Source organism: Triturus cristatus, chromosome 10, assembly GCF_964204655.1.
Source record: "Triturus cristatus chromosome 10, aTriCri1.1, whole genome shotgun sequence".
NCBI lineage: Eukaryota > Metazoa > Chordata > Amphibia > Caudata > Salamandridae > Triturus > Triturus cristatus.
The window spans coordinates 653193489-653210361 of NC_140593.1; the positions used below are offsets into that span (position 1 = coordinate 653193489).

At 45.7% G+C, this 16873-nt stretch overlaps 1 protein-coding gene across 2 annotated transcripts in view; it reads left to right on the top strand.

The window, feature by feature from the left end:
- Nucleotides 1-16873, top strand: part of ROGDI (rogdi atypical leucine zipper) — a 765793-nt gene that overhangs the window by 427060 nt on the left and 321860 nt on the right. For both annotated transcript variants that reach the window (XM_085632220.1, XM_085632219.1), the window contains one exon: nucleotides 1892-1963. In XM_085632220.1, coding sequence (XP_085488346.1) covers nucleotides 1892-1963 — 72 coding nt within the window. The remainder of the gene's footprint in view (nucleotides 1-1891; nucleotides 1964-16873) is intronic.

A 16873-nucleotide genomic window follows, 5' to 3' on the forward strand; every position in this document is an offset into this window, starting at 1 on the left:
TGCACATGATCTGCTTTTTTCAATATTGCACAGTAATGGCAAAAAAATGGCCAAGCCAATAGGTCAACTAGGTGAGACCTATTGGCTTTGCTAATGTTTGTTTTTCTGAGCCATCTACTAAGTCAGAAAGATCACTTTATTCCTTAGATTCAAACCGTATCTAAACTGATATTTGGCTAAAACTAAGAATTTCTGTAAATCATATGTTATTGTTTGCTCCGTTATCCTTTGCTGCTGCTTCAAATTGTCACACTACCGAAAGCTTGTATAAAATGATGTCACAAAAAGCAGGTGCACCTCTAAGCTGGAGGGTGGGAATGAATTCCACCGGGAAAATGGAAGACATGGAAGACTTGTGCCTTAGATGGACATTTGTAAGGTGGCCACCTTGGGTACAATGCACACCTTACCAAATCACTACTGCTGGGGCTTCCAGGTGAAAATAGAGATTATGTTGAGAAAGGCGGTGTTCCAGAACCTTCTGAGATGAGGCGAGGCTCCTTATTTTGTTCCCTTCCTTGGATAGAAGTTTTACTCCCTTGCAGGGCATTTCAAACATATGAATCCATGAAAGATCCAGTGCTGTAGATAAAAGCTACTTACCTGTAACTATAGCTTTCCAGGTTTGATGGCTTTCATAGATTCACATGGGGCCCTTCCTCCTCCCTTCATTAATGGGGCTCATCCTTGAACCTTCAACCTGAAGTAGTATAAGCCTTTGTTCAGAGCAGAGCTTAAAGTATCTCTATGTCAATTGATATAGTTTGTGTCCTCTAATGAGATAGATAGGCCTATATTCTTGCAATGTTAACCTGGATGTTGACTATCACTGCTATTCAACATCATTACCAAGGATTTCTGGCCTAATAACTGAAAATAATTCAAGCGTGTGACTCTCTGAGGGGTTACCAAAGGTGGAGAACTGTTACAGAAAAAAAACCTTATTTCCTCCCGTTGCGTGCGGGTTGGGTCACGGAAGTCTTCCCTCCTGATGTTCCTGGATATCTTCAGTGCGCTCTCCCTCTGTGGTTCTCCATAGCCAGTATTGCAGGTTGCTATATTTCCTCCCTGCTGTGGGCTTGGACTGGTAACTTAGAAGCCACAGTCTAGCTCCCTCCAGGGAGGTGCCTTGGGGTAGCAACAGACAGTCAAGGGACCGATCCATTTGTCATGAACTACTCACCTGGTTAAGTGGGTCCAGATTCATGAGTATGTCTCCTGTTTCCTGGGAGGGGTTTGAGGGTTTCAACTCTCTGTGCCCCTATGATGGACTTTGTCTCCGGTTTTCCTCAACTTTCTCGGTAAGGGCCTTCAACTCTTAGTTTCTTGGAGCAAGAGTGATGGGCCAGAGTGTCCACTCTTCGTTCTTTCTATGAAGCCAAATGTCCCTGTCAGTGTTCCCCTCCATAACCCCTTCTCTGCTCCACAGTAGAGTGTTGGGCTCCAGCTCTGTGGCTTCCACTGCTTTCAACCTGGGATTTCCTGGCCACTGTGCTGCACTCCCGTCTTTCCTCGGTCTCAGGGCTGACATATGATCATTGCTTTGCTCAGTCTGTTTTTGAGGAGAATACTCTTCATAAACCGACGTTTGGGCCTCGATCATCTCTTCCAGCGATAGCGGCATCAGATCTGTGGGCCTACGGCAGCACTCCTCTGTGCATGTGGGACAGCGGGCACGTTTAACACGGGGAAGAAATGCTAGGGAAGAGCCAAAGAGGCCCTTGAAGGCGGGGTGGGGTATACAGCCCTGTGACCAGGTGACAGAAAAAAGGTGCTTGGGTGTAATGTGGGTTAAATCTGAACCTTAGTGCTCCATTTCTGTGGTGTGGGTGTAATATGAATCGTGTTCTTACATTACCGTTCATCCTTACTCTCCCGTTTGTGTTTTTAGGAGGAGGAGTTCAAGTGGCTGTTGCGTGAAGAGGTGCATGTTGTCTTGAAGCAGTTACAGGAGATTCTGAAGGTAAGTAGCTGTTCAGTCATTCCCAGGTAGCTTTGGTCCCTAATAGTGCAGTATCCACTGTTTGCTTCTTGTCCTTCAGAGGGACGAGCAATGATTGTTGTGTACATAGATTATAATCGTTTGTTCTGTAATCCCCATATAAACGGCAGTCTCTTCATTTCTTTGCAATAGATGGGATTCTGCAATTCCTAAATAAAAGGCAGTCTATAATTTTTTTGTAATCGGCGACTAGTGACGCACTCAGTAGCCGATTTTTATATATTTTCTTTAAATAAAGGCATCTGAACTCTACTGTTATAAATTATTACAGTTGGGTTCTAACATCACAATACCTGCTGCCAGACAGTGTGACGTAGCCGCGGTCTTCTCCTCTATTTTTTAGCTTACAATGACCAGCAGAGAGAACAGGTTTATTTTTGCACTCATTAGATAGAGAAGGTAGAATCTTTGTGCATGTTTCTACACATTCCAAGCTACAGTAGTTTTTAAAAAAAATTGATTCTGTTGAACTGTTACTAATATCTGTTTGCAGCAAATGCCTAACCGATTTTTATGTGTTTAATTTTTCACCAGAGGTTTTATTTTTATTCTTCATGTTTGCAAACGTGCTCGCTCTTTCAAGAAAGAGCTACGTTCCAAAGGTTTAAGTGGTTTGTGGGAAAGGTGATGGTGTGACCACCAATCAGGATTCGTAAAGCACGGCAAATCACCCGTGAGAGTCTTAAGACACTGGAGTTGCTAGCTGCTTTGCACTGCTCTGTTCATTCAGACAGCCAGGTCTAGAGTGCTTTCCTGAATTCCTTTCCTTTCCACGTATTATACGGGATAAAGTCTCCCACTTACCTGGCGTACACAAGGATATTGCAAGTTACCTCAGAGTTCCATAACTTTATAAAGGAGCTCCACATTTGGGTTTGTTCCTCTATATGGTTATTAAACTCTTCAGTGACTTGCAATATCCTTTAAAGGTATGGCATGGAGTACTTTATCCCCTGTGTATCATTTTCAGCAACTAGTTAGTCATCAAAATAGGGGGGTAGTTCTTTATGCCGGGTGGTCAAAGGGGAGGGACCACATGGCTAGTACTGCTGTCGCGGGGAGACCTGAAGTTCAAATCTTGATGCCCTCACACACCTGTAAGGGTGTAATGCTTCATCATTGGGTCCTCCTCGTCTGGCTGATGCTGCAATGCCTGACGGGCCTTGGGGCTCTTTGTCGGAAGTCTTTTGATCCGAAAACGCTGTTTAAGTGAATGCATGTGAGGGGGCTATGCGAGGGTGTGTCAAGTGAAAAGTGAGAAATGTCTAAAATAGACTCTGGTACCCTCAAAACGATTTTTATAGGGTAGGGGGGTAACAGGACTAGATAATAACAGTGTTGCTATTGTGTGGTCTCATTGTACCTAGATAGCTGTTAGCAAAGTGGGGTCGACATGTTTCATGCCTAGATTGCCCAAAGGATCAGACGGCACTTCATCAGGACCAAAGATAGTGAATTAGCGCCCCCTTAGAGGCATGAAACCTCCTTTCTAATAAAGGATGACCGCTCAATGTATATGATACTTCACCTGGATGGTCACCGCACAACAATTCCACCTAGAAGAGAAAGAGACAAAAGGTGGAAAAGCATAAGCAATGAATTTAAAACCAGTAACCGATGTTCACAGTGTAAATATAGCAGTTAATTTTGGAATGCACTCAGAAGTAATGGTGTGCGCCTGCAAGGCTAGAAGGTGAGATGAGTTTCTTAAAACAAAAACGAATGAGCAGGCACTCTGTTTTAAAACACATGAAGGCACACTGGAATAATGTCAGGGGCTTGACAATCTATGTCTAGAAGAGTTTGGTTTAATCAACAGACATTCACATGTTTCGTTCGCCATCAGACATACTCGCGTGGTGTAACGTAGAGCACATTCAAGTCTTTTATCAACTTACCCCAAGGTGAGCAGAACAATGCTCCGTAGGCAAATTGTAGGCTCCCAGACAAACTGCGAGATACCTTGATTGGAAAGGAAAGAAAAGGTGACCAAGGCCATCATTTAAAAAGTACACAGGCAGAAACCACACAAATGAATATGCAGTGCTCAGTGCCAGCCCCCATTGTGTGGATTCACAAAATTGTGCTGTGTGGTTAAGGATACAAATGGACCCCTGTTTCTCCAGATTACTGCTCGCCATTAAGAGAACTTAATGGTAGCAATAGAAGGGCATCTTAGCTGGGCTTGATGATACTCGTCCTGCAGAAGACTGGTAGCCCCCAGTCTAAGTCTACGTGCAGTACGGCATAAGCATTAGAGGCACATGGCACCCTTGGCTGTTAAAGGACACTCCTGAGCGCTAAGCTTAAGCCATTTATAAAATAATTGCAGCTGATACTGCTAGCGTCCGTAAGCCTTATGGGCTCCAGGACACCATGGCTGTTAATACACACTTTGGGCAATCTAGGCATGAAACTTGGCAACCTCACTTTGCTAACAGCTATCTAGATACATTGAGAGCACGTGATAGCACCACTGTTTTTATCTAGTCCTGGTACCCTTACCCTATAAAAAAAAAAGATTTTAGTGCACCAGAGTCTATTTGAGACATTCCTCACTTTTAGCTTGACAGACCTTCGCATTGCACCCTCACATGCATTCACCTAAATGGCGTTTTCGGATCAGAAGACCTCATCCGACAAAGAGACCCCAGGCCCCATCAGGCATTGCAGAGCCAGACGAGGAGCGCCCAATCATGAATCATGACACCCTAACAGGTGTGTGAGGGCATCAAGATTTGACCTTTAGGTCTCCCTGCGACAGCAGTACTAGCCACGTGGTCCCACCCCTTATGATCACCTGGCCTATGAGGAACTACCCCTATTCTGATGTCTTGCTAGTTCACCTCTGGCAGGAGCATAGGTGTAGGACCTCTATAAACATTGAGCTCTTCATTCCCCCTTTTTATTAAAAAAATAATTTTTAGCAACGTCATCATTCCTGTCTCTGGGTACTGCACTTACAGTTATTATAAATCAAATAACCAATACTCCTTTAATCAGCACAGAAAGATAAAATGCTCAGTTGAACTGTCAGGATATTACCCGTAGAACCTTAAAAACAAGAATTTTAGGCCTTTGACCTGTCCTCTTCTACATCACACTTGCAGATGTCTAATAACTATTAAATCCCTAAATAGGAATTTCTCCTACAGATGCTAAGCTTTCTCTAAAACCTGTTATGTTTACATAGACAGTAACACAGTATGTTCATAGGATATCGTAGAAGGATCATTATTGGTAGGGAAGTGCTTGAATATTCCTGGTTTCCCTGTTGTATATTTTGAGTTCAGGTCACATTCACTAATATCTGAAAAGATTATGCTTTTATTGTACTTTATATAATATAAGTGTTGGAGAAACTTGCACAATACTGTTGGCCTCCTAGCAGAAACATACTTCGGTCTTTCTGGTGTCGAATGTGTGTACCACAGAACGTGCCATGCTGACGTCTGCTCCTCAACCCCTTGTAATAAAACCGATGGAGCAGACACTGGAACAGGTTATTCAGCATCACATTGAGAACCATATGTCTTCCAAGCCAAACATTCCTTGACATTCGGCGACTACCAGCATTAAGAAAGTTTCCAAATCTATTGATACTGGAAAAGACATTCTTTTGAGTGAGAGTAGGCTCCGACTATTCCAAGGACGGCCTTTCGCCAACTGAAGCGTTCTGGTTAAGGAAAATTAAGTAAGCTTTATAGCACTTTTGAGTGTTAGAACCCCTTGCCCTCTTGTCATTTCTGAGTAGAAGGACTTTCCTTCCAGAATGTTGACGCCCTTTGCCACATTGAAGGATGTATTGTTGCTTGTACTGAAGGCGAGCGTCTCTTAACTGAGGTGCAATAGTAACATCCCTATCTTTATGTTGTTGATGAGCATACTGATTGGGAAGAGACTTGGTTTGCTATGTACCATCCTATAGATTTTCTTGCATTAGTTTCATTCTTCACTTTGATTTTTTGCTCTCAAGTTGGACCGAGTCCTAAAGTAACACTATTATTAGCAGTGATTACTTGCTACAGTGACATTCATAAGATGACTTGTTGTAAGTTGGTCCTTTGGTGCTGGCAGATATTGTCTTCTAATTTGCAGGTTCTCTGTTGCTGAAAATATCTGATTTAATTTGTATGACTTGCAGGAGCACAGGAATTTTTTTCCCCTCTGTAAAGGAGTGAGTGTCTTCACCAAAACACAAGGAGTCATCCTCCTCTGAAAGATGAACCCTAAAGAGATCAGATGATGATGGCTTTTGGTAAACTGCTGTATGAACCCAATTCATCTGGCGTGTAAAATTCAGAGCGGCTATGATTTCTAATTCATAGAGAGTGGGTCATCATTGCAAATGAGTGCTTCCTATTCCTCACGACCACAAGAGATTGCTTATGTTTCCGCGAGGGGTGTCCTGTCATGTGCTCAGTGGCAGCTGTGTGTTGAGTCGGCTACTTACTGTTTTTTTTATCTAGTGAATTGGGTCAGTTGTGAGCAAAGTTTCTGTTTTTTTATCAGGAACCTTCTATAATCAAGGGCACCTCTTTTGGTTTCTTGAAAGTACTTTCAGATGGAAATCCAGGGCACGGTAGTTCAGATTTTGATTGACAGCACTGCCTCATGTCTTGAGCAAACAGAACGTGGTCAGTATTGGTAGCATGTGTTGGCTACAGATACACATGCTATGCACACCCCTACCATCTAGTGTTGGGCCTGGACTCTGCAAGTTGTTTTTCTGGAGGTAGTTTTAAGAAAGAAGCATGAACCATCGACTTCATGCATCGTGTCCCTTCCTCTTTTCTAGGTATTGTGCATTTTCAATGGCTCCTTTGTTAAATTATTTTTTCCGCCATCAGACTCAGATGGACTGCGTCCGAGCCCTACAGTTTTGACGTCCACAAAGCCTAGGGACAAAAAAAAGAGATCCATGCAATCGTAGATGGATAAAGAATAACAACAACACACGACTATGCTACACTTTGGAATAGTGTACAGAGGGAGCGCTCGCACTAGTGTTTCATGTCGACACGGCCCACACCCATCAAATGCTCATCTCTGGGTAATGGAGGCGAAAAAAGAAAGCTTATTTCGACTGTGCCCTCAGTGCATGGCCAAATATGCCTATTTGGACACTTGTATGGTCTGTAACCTGTTTTTATCTCCAGACTTCAAGAAACTGCGCAGCGTGCAACCACTACAAGACGAGATTAATGCTTAGCGCATACCATGGCGATGGCAACAGCGGCGGATTTCTCGCATGAAGAATCACACAGGGAGAGCAAGCTCGACACTGAGACAACAATACAAGGTGAGGTCGTCATCGCCAGCCTCCACTGTGTTGCCTCCGACGAATCCAGTGAGGAAGAAAAGTCAGAGGTGCAGGTCGAGGATCCCATGCCAAAGACTCCGGTACCTGGGTCGGGACCGAAAACGAAGACACAATGGGCGCGAGTACTATTAGCTCACCCGTGCACCGCAATGTCAATGGGGGCTTTGCAATTTACACCACAAAAACAGCAGCCTTTTCACCGCTACCACAGGAGAGGGGCCTCCAAAACTGCCACCACAGTGGGCCCCTCATACCAACGTCAGCAACAATATCATCGACAGGCTGATGAGATTATACAAGTGGCAGCAAATCTAGAAGAAAGGATATAGGCACACTCTCAAAGGGAACCTCTACCACCAAACAGTGACTCCCCAAGACTCGATTTCCCGATTTTTTTTTTTTTTTTCCCCCCATCCCCCCCCCCCCCGATCACAAACGACCTGTCAGTGGGAGTCTACAACAATTCCATCAGTTGTGGCCAGAAATAACATCGGATCAATGGGTGTTAGACATAGTCCGTTAGGGATATTGCCTAGAACTAAAACAACAACCACCAAATATCCCACCAAAAAGACACTTGCTCAATCGACAGCTTCTACATCTTCTATAAGAAGTAAAAGCATTACTATAAAAGGAGGCCATATAACCTGTACCAATTAAACATCACAACAGGGGAGTGGATTCCCTCTACTTCCTAATACACAAAAAGGTTGGGTCACCAAAAGGTTGGGTCACTACGTCCCATACTGGACTTATGCCCTCTCAATCAGTACATTATATCAATACACTTCCACATGGTAACACTTCAGGATGTGATACCATTACTACAGAAAGGTGACTTCATGATTGCATTAGATCTGAGGGATGCATACTCTCATATCCCAATTTACTTAGCCCATCTGGAATGTCTCTGGTTTTTGGTTAAATGAACGTTCTTATCAATTTACAGTACTACCATTCGTGGTAACAGCCCTGCGAGTATTCATAAAATGTCTAGCTGTAGTAGCTGTGAAACTAAGAAGGGAAAACATACATGCGTTTCCCTATCTCGACGACTGTCTGATCAAGAATCACGGCAAACCAAAATGTCTGAAGGACACACAAAACACCATTCACCTATTACACCAATTGGGGTTCGTAATCAATGCCACCAAGTCTCATAAACAACCGTTCCAAAAACAGCTGTATCTTGGAGCCATTACAGCAAAAGCATACCCAAATCCACTGAGGGTTTCCTAATCTCCAGAACCTCCTGGCTCTTAACAGTCAAAACAGTGATGTGCCTTCTAGGTATGATGGCCTCTTGCCTAGTGAGTTTCACATGCAAGACTACATGTGAGACCCCTACAGGAGTGTTTAGCATCACAATGGTCCCAGGTGGGAGGGCAACATAGAGGATCTATTGGTGGTTTCACCCAAGATCCAACAGGCACTATAATGGTGTAACTCCAAAAACACACAAATGGGAAGAGCCTTCAGGGACCCAATCCCGCAGATAACCATTAAATCGGATGCATCACTCATGGGTTGGGGTGCTTATATGGACAACATTTGTGGTACAGGGGCATCGGTCTCTACAACAACTGACATTGCACATCAATATGTTAGAGCTGATAGCCATTTAATTGGCTCTCGAAGTGTTCCTACCCAAAATACTAGGAAAAATGTCCTTCTACGAACAGAAAATAAGACCGCAGTGTACTACATTCAGAAACAAGAATGGGCCCATTCAGTGCAACTATCTCAACTAGCACAAGTGATCTGGAAATGGGCCAACAGTCTCCCTCCTAGCACAGTACATACCAGGAGTGGACAACTCTCTAGCAGACCTAGTAAGCAGAACGCAACAGCAGGTACACAAGTGGGAAATCCACACTCCGACACTACAAACTTACTTCCAACTGTGGGAAACACAATCTATAGATCTCTTCGCTACCGAAGAAAACGCAAAATGCCAGGACTTCGCCTCTAGACACCCACAATCCAAGGGCAATGCTCTATGGATAAACTGGCCAGGGTTCTTTGCGTACGCATTTCCACCTCTCTTACTCCATTCCTTTGCGTGGTCAGGAAACTCAGACTACACTAACTATGATACTCCTAGCTCCAACATGGACACTACAACCTTGGTACGCAACTCTGCTGGAGCAGAAGCAATGTACAGAAGCAAAAATATATGTGAAAACACAGTCACAGAGATTGTAGATAGAGTTGGGTGGGCACGTGGTTCTGGGAAAAGCAGTTAGTTATTTTTCAGAATGTAGGGATGCTAATGGAATATGGCATGTGAGCAGTTGAGTAGTATGGTGGAGCAGAGTTTTATAAGACGTTTCAAAATTTACCTTGTGCTTTTTTTTGGGGGGGGGGGTAAAACAACCCATCTAACTTAATGGAAGTTAATTGTGGTAGGTGATTGTTTTGGCAGGTTGAATAATATCTGGGTTACCTTGCTGCATGGTGATTAAGCATGTAAGAGAAAGCTAACAAGTAAACATTTTACGTATTTAGCTTACTCATTGCCAGAATATTGATCATTTACTAGGCTGCCTGCGAGGGAAAATGCTAGGCAGAGTACAAACTCAATCATTTCACATTCAAAATAGCTGGCAGTTACCATTCTGTGTAGTGTTGGTGATTTTGTGGCTCTCTCAGTGCAGTAGCATGCTTGCTTCAGGAATGTATTGCCAGCTTAGCTTCTGATTTTCACATCAGGTTATTTAATGTGCTGTTATCACTGATTCCCAATTAAAAGTACATAAATATGCTAAATGTTAGAATTGCTATATGGGATCAAGGACCTCAGATGACACAATTGCAGTTTTAGGTCTTTTTCACTTCACAGGAGCATCAATCCTATTACTAAATCGACTATTCCACGCTACATGGCAGTGTATTCATCTGGGTTATTCATTCAGTCCTCAATGAATAGTCATTTGGCAGGTTCGTCCCTTCAAAAACTCCCACTAGACGGAGATTATTCTGACGTGATCTGTTTTCGTCATCCCTGGCACGCCTATGGAGGTTGGTCGTGTGGGATAAAAGCTGCTTGACTTGCTCCTTCAAATGTGACACGTCATCCTCCACTTCCGACAGTCTGGATTCGGCCTCTTTTATTCGGGCAGTGGCATTACAAAGATCCTGGCGGCGGAGGGCCATATCCACCCGAACCTCCCCTATCTTGGTCTCCACAGAGTCCTGGGAGGCCTTTATAGCTTGCAGGATCATAGCTAGGTCTCCTTCTGGGTGAGTGATCGAATTCGGCAAAGTCTACCCATGGCTGGGCCCACTGTTAACATACTATTCCATGCAGGTGTGGGTTGGCGGCTGCTTCGCCCCTCTCTCTTTCTCCATGGCAGTGCTGTGTTGGAGGAGACTGTGTGTGGATTCGTAGCGAATGCTCGTTACCAAGATCCCAGTTCCCCAAATATCCAGAGTGGTGGGAATAGCCTTTCAGCTCTCATCCTCGGTGGTGCTTGATCGGAATCGTTCAATCATGTCAACATCATGACCCTCGGGGATCCTCCACAGGGGACTACATCAGGGTGGGGCTCAGAGGGCCCTCGTTCATATTCTGGGGATGTTCCAGGGAATGTTGGCTTAGTCTTCTATTTCTTGCTCCGTATTCGCGATGGCTGGCGAGATTGCCTCATTTCGCTGTCTACCTCTGACTGTGCCTACACTGCACAGAAACTGATGCAACCTGTCAAACTGGCTTCCTCCTGGCCCAGGCAGGGAGACTACCTCTCCCCCCCCCCCCCCCTTACCCCTCCTCAAGAAGCATCCGGAGCACCACCACACTTTTCCGGGACCCCAAATTCCTATAGGAGCTGTTGCTCAACCTGGTTCTTGTTTTGACGCCTTAGGGCCCGGACCATGTACCCGTCATCCGGGAACCAGCAAGGGCATCGCAGCCGTACACGCCCAATGACAGGGCTGCAAAGGCAAGTCAATTTGTCCGTCCAGACCATAGGCTCATGGTATCTGAATCTCTAGGTCCATCCGCGTGCGTTAGCACCCCTCTGGTAGGACTTCAGTACAGGTGGCACTCCCTGTCTCAGGATTGAGAGGGCTATGAGGGGGCCTAGTCTCCTCCCTCCCCCATGGCCGCCTCGTCGAGTCACAGGTCCCACGTGCAGTCTTCATTGTGCCAGGGGGAGGAGAGAGGGGAGGCGCGGGCAAGGTGGACCCCTTCCGGAGGGTGTCAGACATATGTCTTTGGTATCACTCCCCCGCACTACATGCTTGAAAGATGGGGGAGCCCAGCGTTGTGTCACAATCACTGCACAGGTCTTTAATCCCTCAGGTTTAGCCCACCCAGCAACTCTCTGCTCAGTACCTTGCTTCGGCCTTGGCTTGTGGGGGGCAAGCTGGTTCCCTTTTGGGCTCCGCTGCCATCCATAACCTGCCAGCCCTGTGGAGGCTCTAAGAGAAGCGTGCACCCTTGCCTCAGGCCCACACCAGAAAGGATCTCGAGGCCTCTGGGACTCGTTGGCCTGGAAGAATTCTGGTGGTAGTGACGTCAGTTCCAGCCTACCAGCCGCTGAACCTCCTGCACCAGCCCACCTGCTTCACATGGCACACGTCTCTAAAGGGGGAGGGGCGGGCCGCCGATGCGCCGTCCTTCTGATCGCAGGCCTGAATGTCTTTACTGGCATCCCTCACAGGTGGTAGGAGGAAGCAGGATCAGTCAGTTGTTACCTCGTCTCTCACAGATGCTGCTCTAGGCTGGGCCACCACCTCTCAAATAGCGGCCGCCACCTTGCGATGCCCTGCCGCTCGCAGGCTGAGTGTCACTACTGCATCTCCCCTTATCGGGCAGAGGGAAGGAAGTGGGCCACCCCTGCACTGCTAGCCGGTCCGGCTGCCCGGCGGTCCTAAGCCGGTAAGTCACCTCAAGTTGTTGGTGCTTTCAGTCAGGCTCACTGCCTCTCACTCGAAACATTGCTTGACCACAAAACAGGTCCATGGCACTTGGTCCCTTTTGTGTCGTCCTGCCGATCACAGGCCGAATGTCTTTACTGGTGCCCCTCACCGGGGATAGGAGGAAGCAGGATCAGCCAGCTGTTACCTCGTCTCTCGCGGATGCTGCTCTAGGCTGGGCCCACTATCTCTCCTATGGCGTCTGCCATCTTTCGACGTTCTGCTGATCACAGCCCGAGTGTCACTACTGCCCCCCACTGGGGACGGAAGGAGGCAGGAGGGCTGGCACTGCACTGCTAGCTGGTCTGCAGCCTGGCAGTCCCCAGCCGGTATTTCACCTCACACCCTTGGTGCTTTCAGTCCGGCTAACCGCCTCTCTTGCGACACCTTGCCCGACCACAGGACAGGTCTGCGGCACTTCATCCCTCTCGGGCCGTCCTCAGGGCTTCAGGCGCCACCAACCATGTATGACCACACCACAGGGGCCTCTGCGATTCCCAACGAAACCCAAGTGCTCCCTGTAGTCTGCAATCCGCAGACCTCTCGGTCTCGGGTTATGCCGCCGCCTTCTTGTTGCTGCCCGAGCACTACTGTGGATCCGTGTTACCGGCGTCTGTAGCCCAGCTAGGAGCACCCCTATGATTCGGACGCTTTGCAGGTGTGACCAATTTGTTTGGGGTGCTATGTATAGGTTTTTGTCCCTAGAGGAGTACGAAGATGTGAGCGGATGACAGAGGGGTCCGCAGCATTCTTAGAGTGCAACCGCAATCTTGACGCTCGAAACCACGCCCAAATGTTTTGTTTTAGCTGACATTTTCACAGTGTGTTAGCCACATTGTGCGAGAGACATAAAAGGGAGCGAACAGGAGAAGAAAAAGAGGGCGTAAGTTGCAAAGTAGTTACTCATTCAGTTCAGTGCATGTGCTCTAGTGAAGACGAATATGGAAGATGGAAAGATAAATTCCAACTGCTATTGATATCCGAACATTTATCTGCACAGGACGTGACATCACTCCTCACCCTCCAAGGACCTACTTAATGGCTGTCACAGCGTTGACGTAAGAGCTAAAGGCAAGCCCGTCTGCGCCTGAACTGTGCCCAGCACCTGGGTCCCTCCTCGTCCTTCCACTACCATGCTGCAACCCTCTGTTGCCTCAACCCCGGCCGCAGCTCAACACGCTGCTGCCTTTGCCACACAACACTGAGGGAGCATTCCCCTGTGCCTCCGACAAGTTTTTGTGCACACTGCACTCTCTGAAACTCGCCCAATCCTGTAACCACCCACACAACACTCCACACTCTCATGCATGCTCCTCAACACCTGCTTTCTCACCAAACACACCACAGATCTGGGACCTGCTGTACATCAATTCCCCTGGTATACTTTTTCTCACGGAAACCTGGCGGATCCCTTCATCGGCACCTGACATCGCTAAAGCCATCCCCACTGGATACAAGATTGCCAGGCAAGACAGATTTGACAAACCCGGAGGCAGTATTCTCGTCACCCACAATAACACCATCAGCTGCACCACTTCCATAGATACATCATCCTCCAACATCAAACACCTGTTGTTCAAGCTCCACATCACCGCCACCTTTCCCCTTTGTGGCACCCTCATTATAAGACCACTGGGTCATGCATCAACTTCAACAACCCCATAACGGATTACAGCACATCACTCGCCCTCAATGCAAGCAATTGCATCCTACACTGAGATCTGAACTACCACCTGGAATACCACGCTGGCCCCAACTCAAAACCACTCATTGAAGACCTTGAAAGCCTGGGTCTCACCCAGCAGGTAAAGGGACTTACATATTTTGCCGCACACCACCTGGATTTTCAGCAACTTTGGTAACATTCTATTTGACTATCTCACACAAGTTCCCTGGACAGATCACGCCCTCATCCAGTTCAGTATCCCTGTCCTGGTCCAAAAAATACACCCCACCAGCAGACCAGCCTGAGGTAACTGGGACAAAATCACTGAAGAGGTCTGGAACACTGCTCTCAACAGCCACCAACCCAAATACAGCATCGGCCTCTTCAAAGACATCAAGAATTTCAACAGATGGATCAACTCCTGTGCCGACTCGCTGGCCTCCTCAAACTCCGCAATGCAACAAGATCCAAACCCCAGGCCAGTTGGTACATGGAGGAACTTAGAGTAATGAAACACCACTGCAAATAACTGGCACAAAAATGGAGAATAAGCCAGGACAATGCAGACAGGAGCACGTTCAAATCCACCCTGAGATGTTAGCACCAAACGATCTGGACCATCAAATGTACTGCTCTGGTCGGCATCGATGCCAGCACCAACAGAAGCAGCGCAATCTTCGCCATTGTGAAAGATTTCACTTCACCAGCAGCTGCCTCCAACTCCATCACTCTTGCAGGACCTCTGCAATAATCTCTCTCAATTCTTCAGCAAGACAATCCATGCCCTTTATAGCAACCTCAGCCCACAACCAGACCAAATAAACCTTGACAAACACCTCCTACTTTCTCCAAAGAACCAATGCTAACCATACGCTATCACCCCAGAAGGAACTGCATATCTACGCATTCGTAATGCATATAGGACTTCAGGCAAGGTTCTAGTTTTCATATTACTGCAGAACTTTACACGAGAGAGGTCAGTAAACCGTGCTCTTAGTGACACAGGGGAAAGCTCTTGTCACACTATAGCTTCAAAAGCATGATACGCTTCCACTACAGCTTTGTTGTAAACCTAGGATGTTAACAGTAGTCCACTCCCTGCTATAAGGGTACGCTTGGTGCTCTCCTCTAGGTCATGGAACAAAACAGTTGTTGAAATCAGTTTATTTTGTGGGAAAGATGCTTTCAAGCCAGGTGGTTCCAGAAGGATCTTCTACTTATGGTAAAACAGTGGATGACGGAACCTAGGAAACAAAGGAGAACTTATGTCTGTGAGCTACTTTTGCAGGTCAGTATCACTTCCCCAAAAAATATCTTGATCCACGTGAGTATTTGCACCATTGTCTCATGCGGATAATTACTGCTAGTGTTCAGCAGAAAAAAGAGAACTGGACAGTGCTCCTCTGTATGCAGGGAAAGGGGAGGGATATGCCGAACACGATGCGCCATGTGTGCATGGTACCAGTGCATAAAGTTTTGGATTACGTTTTTGAGCATTGTAACTTGCACATGAGTAATAGGGGAGAGCCTTCAACCTTCACCTTGGGAATTAATTGCCACAAAAGTAACCTGATCCTTAAAAAAAGCTTCTTGTTTATATCCTACTACAGCATGCATTCAATTTTTTAATATGCTGCTGTAAAATTAACTGCTGTAAAATGTTTCAGAGGTTTCGAGGGTTTATATGAATCGAGTACATGCTGAATTATAAATCCGTTAAGAAATCAGCAGAGGCCATGCTTAATCATTCATTTATTACATAGTGCTTACATATAGCAGGATATCTATCGAATTGAAAGTTTTTGTTAATCTTCTAATAGCCCTTCCACCAAAGTGTTTCTAATAATAATTAGAAATGGTATTATAAGTAAAGGTGCAAAAAGAACGGGGGAAAAGTAGAAATGTCAGAAAGAGTACTGACAAGAAAGGAAACTATAGTTATGCTTGGAACAGCATTTAAGTAACAGTTGAGTCTCTAAACTACTCTACAGTGAGGGGGTAAGGCCAAAAAATGGCGGTAGGTTCACACACCACCAATTAACTGGTACCTGTATTAGGAAAACCGGGACAGCTTTATTTGGTAACCGACCTGGTTTATAAATGTTTGATTACTTAAAATCATTACATATAATAAAAACAAATGCCTTCAAACCCCCCCAATTAATTCCTAAACTCAGTCCTATGACATTTGTGACTCCATATCCGTCCAACAGGCAAATTGCAAGTACTTAGTGCCTGATTATGTTTAGTGGATCAGTCCTAATCAGAATCTGTTCGAGCATTTCCCTTGTTACACCTAGTTCCCCTTGGAGTCCATGATCCACCAAAGCATAAGATTCATATTTCACAGTTCCCTTATTGCATCATTCCCTTATTGCGCTTGACCCACCCAAATAACCCTAATGACGTAAATTGGCCTGAAGCAACATCAGATACCCATAGTTGTGAAGAACATTCCCCAGAGTATAATCCACTTAGACATTTCGCACTTTTTTTTTTTTTTTTACTTTGTTTTTCATTACGTTCCATAAAACAAAAGCAAATGGACAATCCAATACAGTTATCTTTGGTAGGTACATCATAGGTATCGTGTCATTCTGCATAGTTGACAATGTAATGGATATAGTCATCTCGAAACTCCAGCCATGGATATAATATACAGTACTATACATGACCATGTTTGGCAATCAATGTGTCCCGCGTCTGAATGCTCCTCTCATGTATGTCAATACATCCAGAGTCTGGTCTGACATCTGCAAGAATCCTAATCCACACTCAACAGAACATGCTGCTTGGATAAAAAATACGGTGTAGCGAAAATCAGCAGTGTCATATAAAGCTTCCTTTTACTTGTCCAGGTGCATTTCACATAAACTATCCTATACCCGCTGGTACAATCTCCGAACTAGATTGGGAGGAAGAAGAGTTGCGCAAATTATCAAGATATGTCTTGTATGGGCCC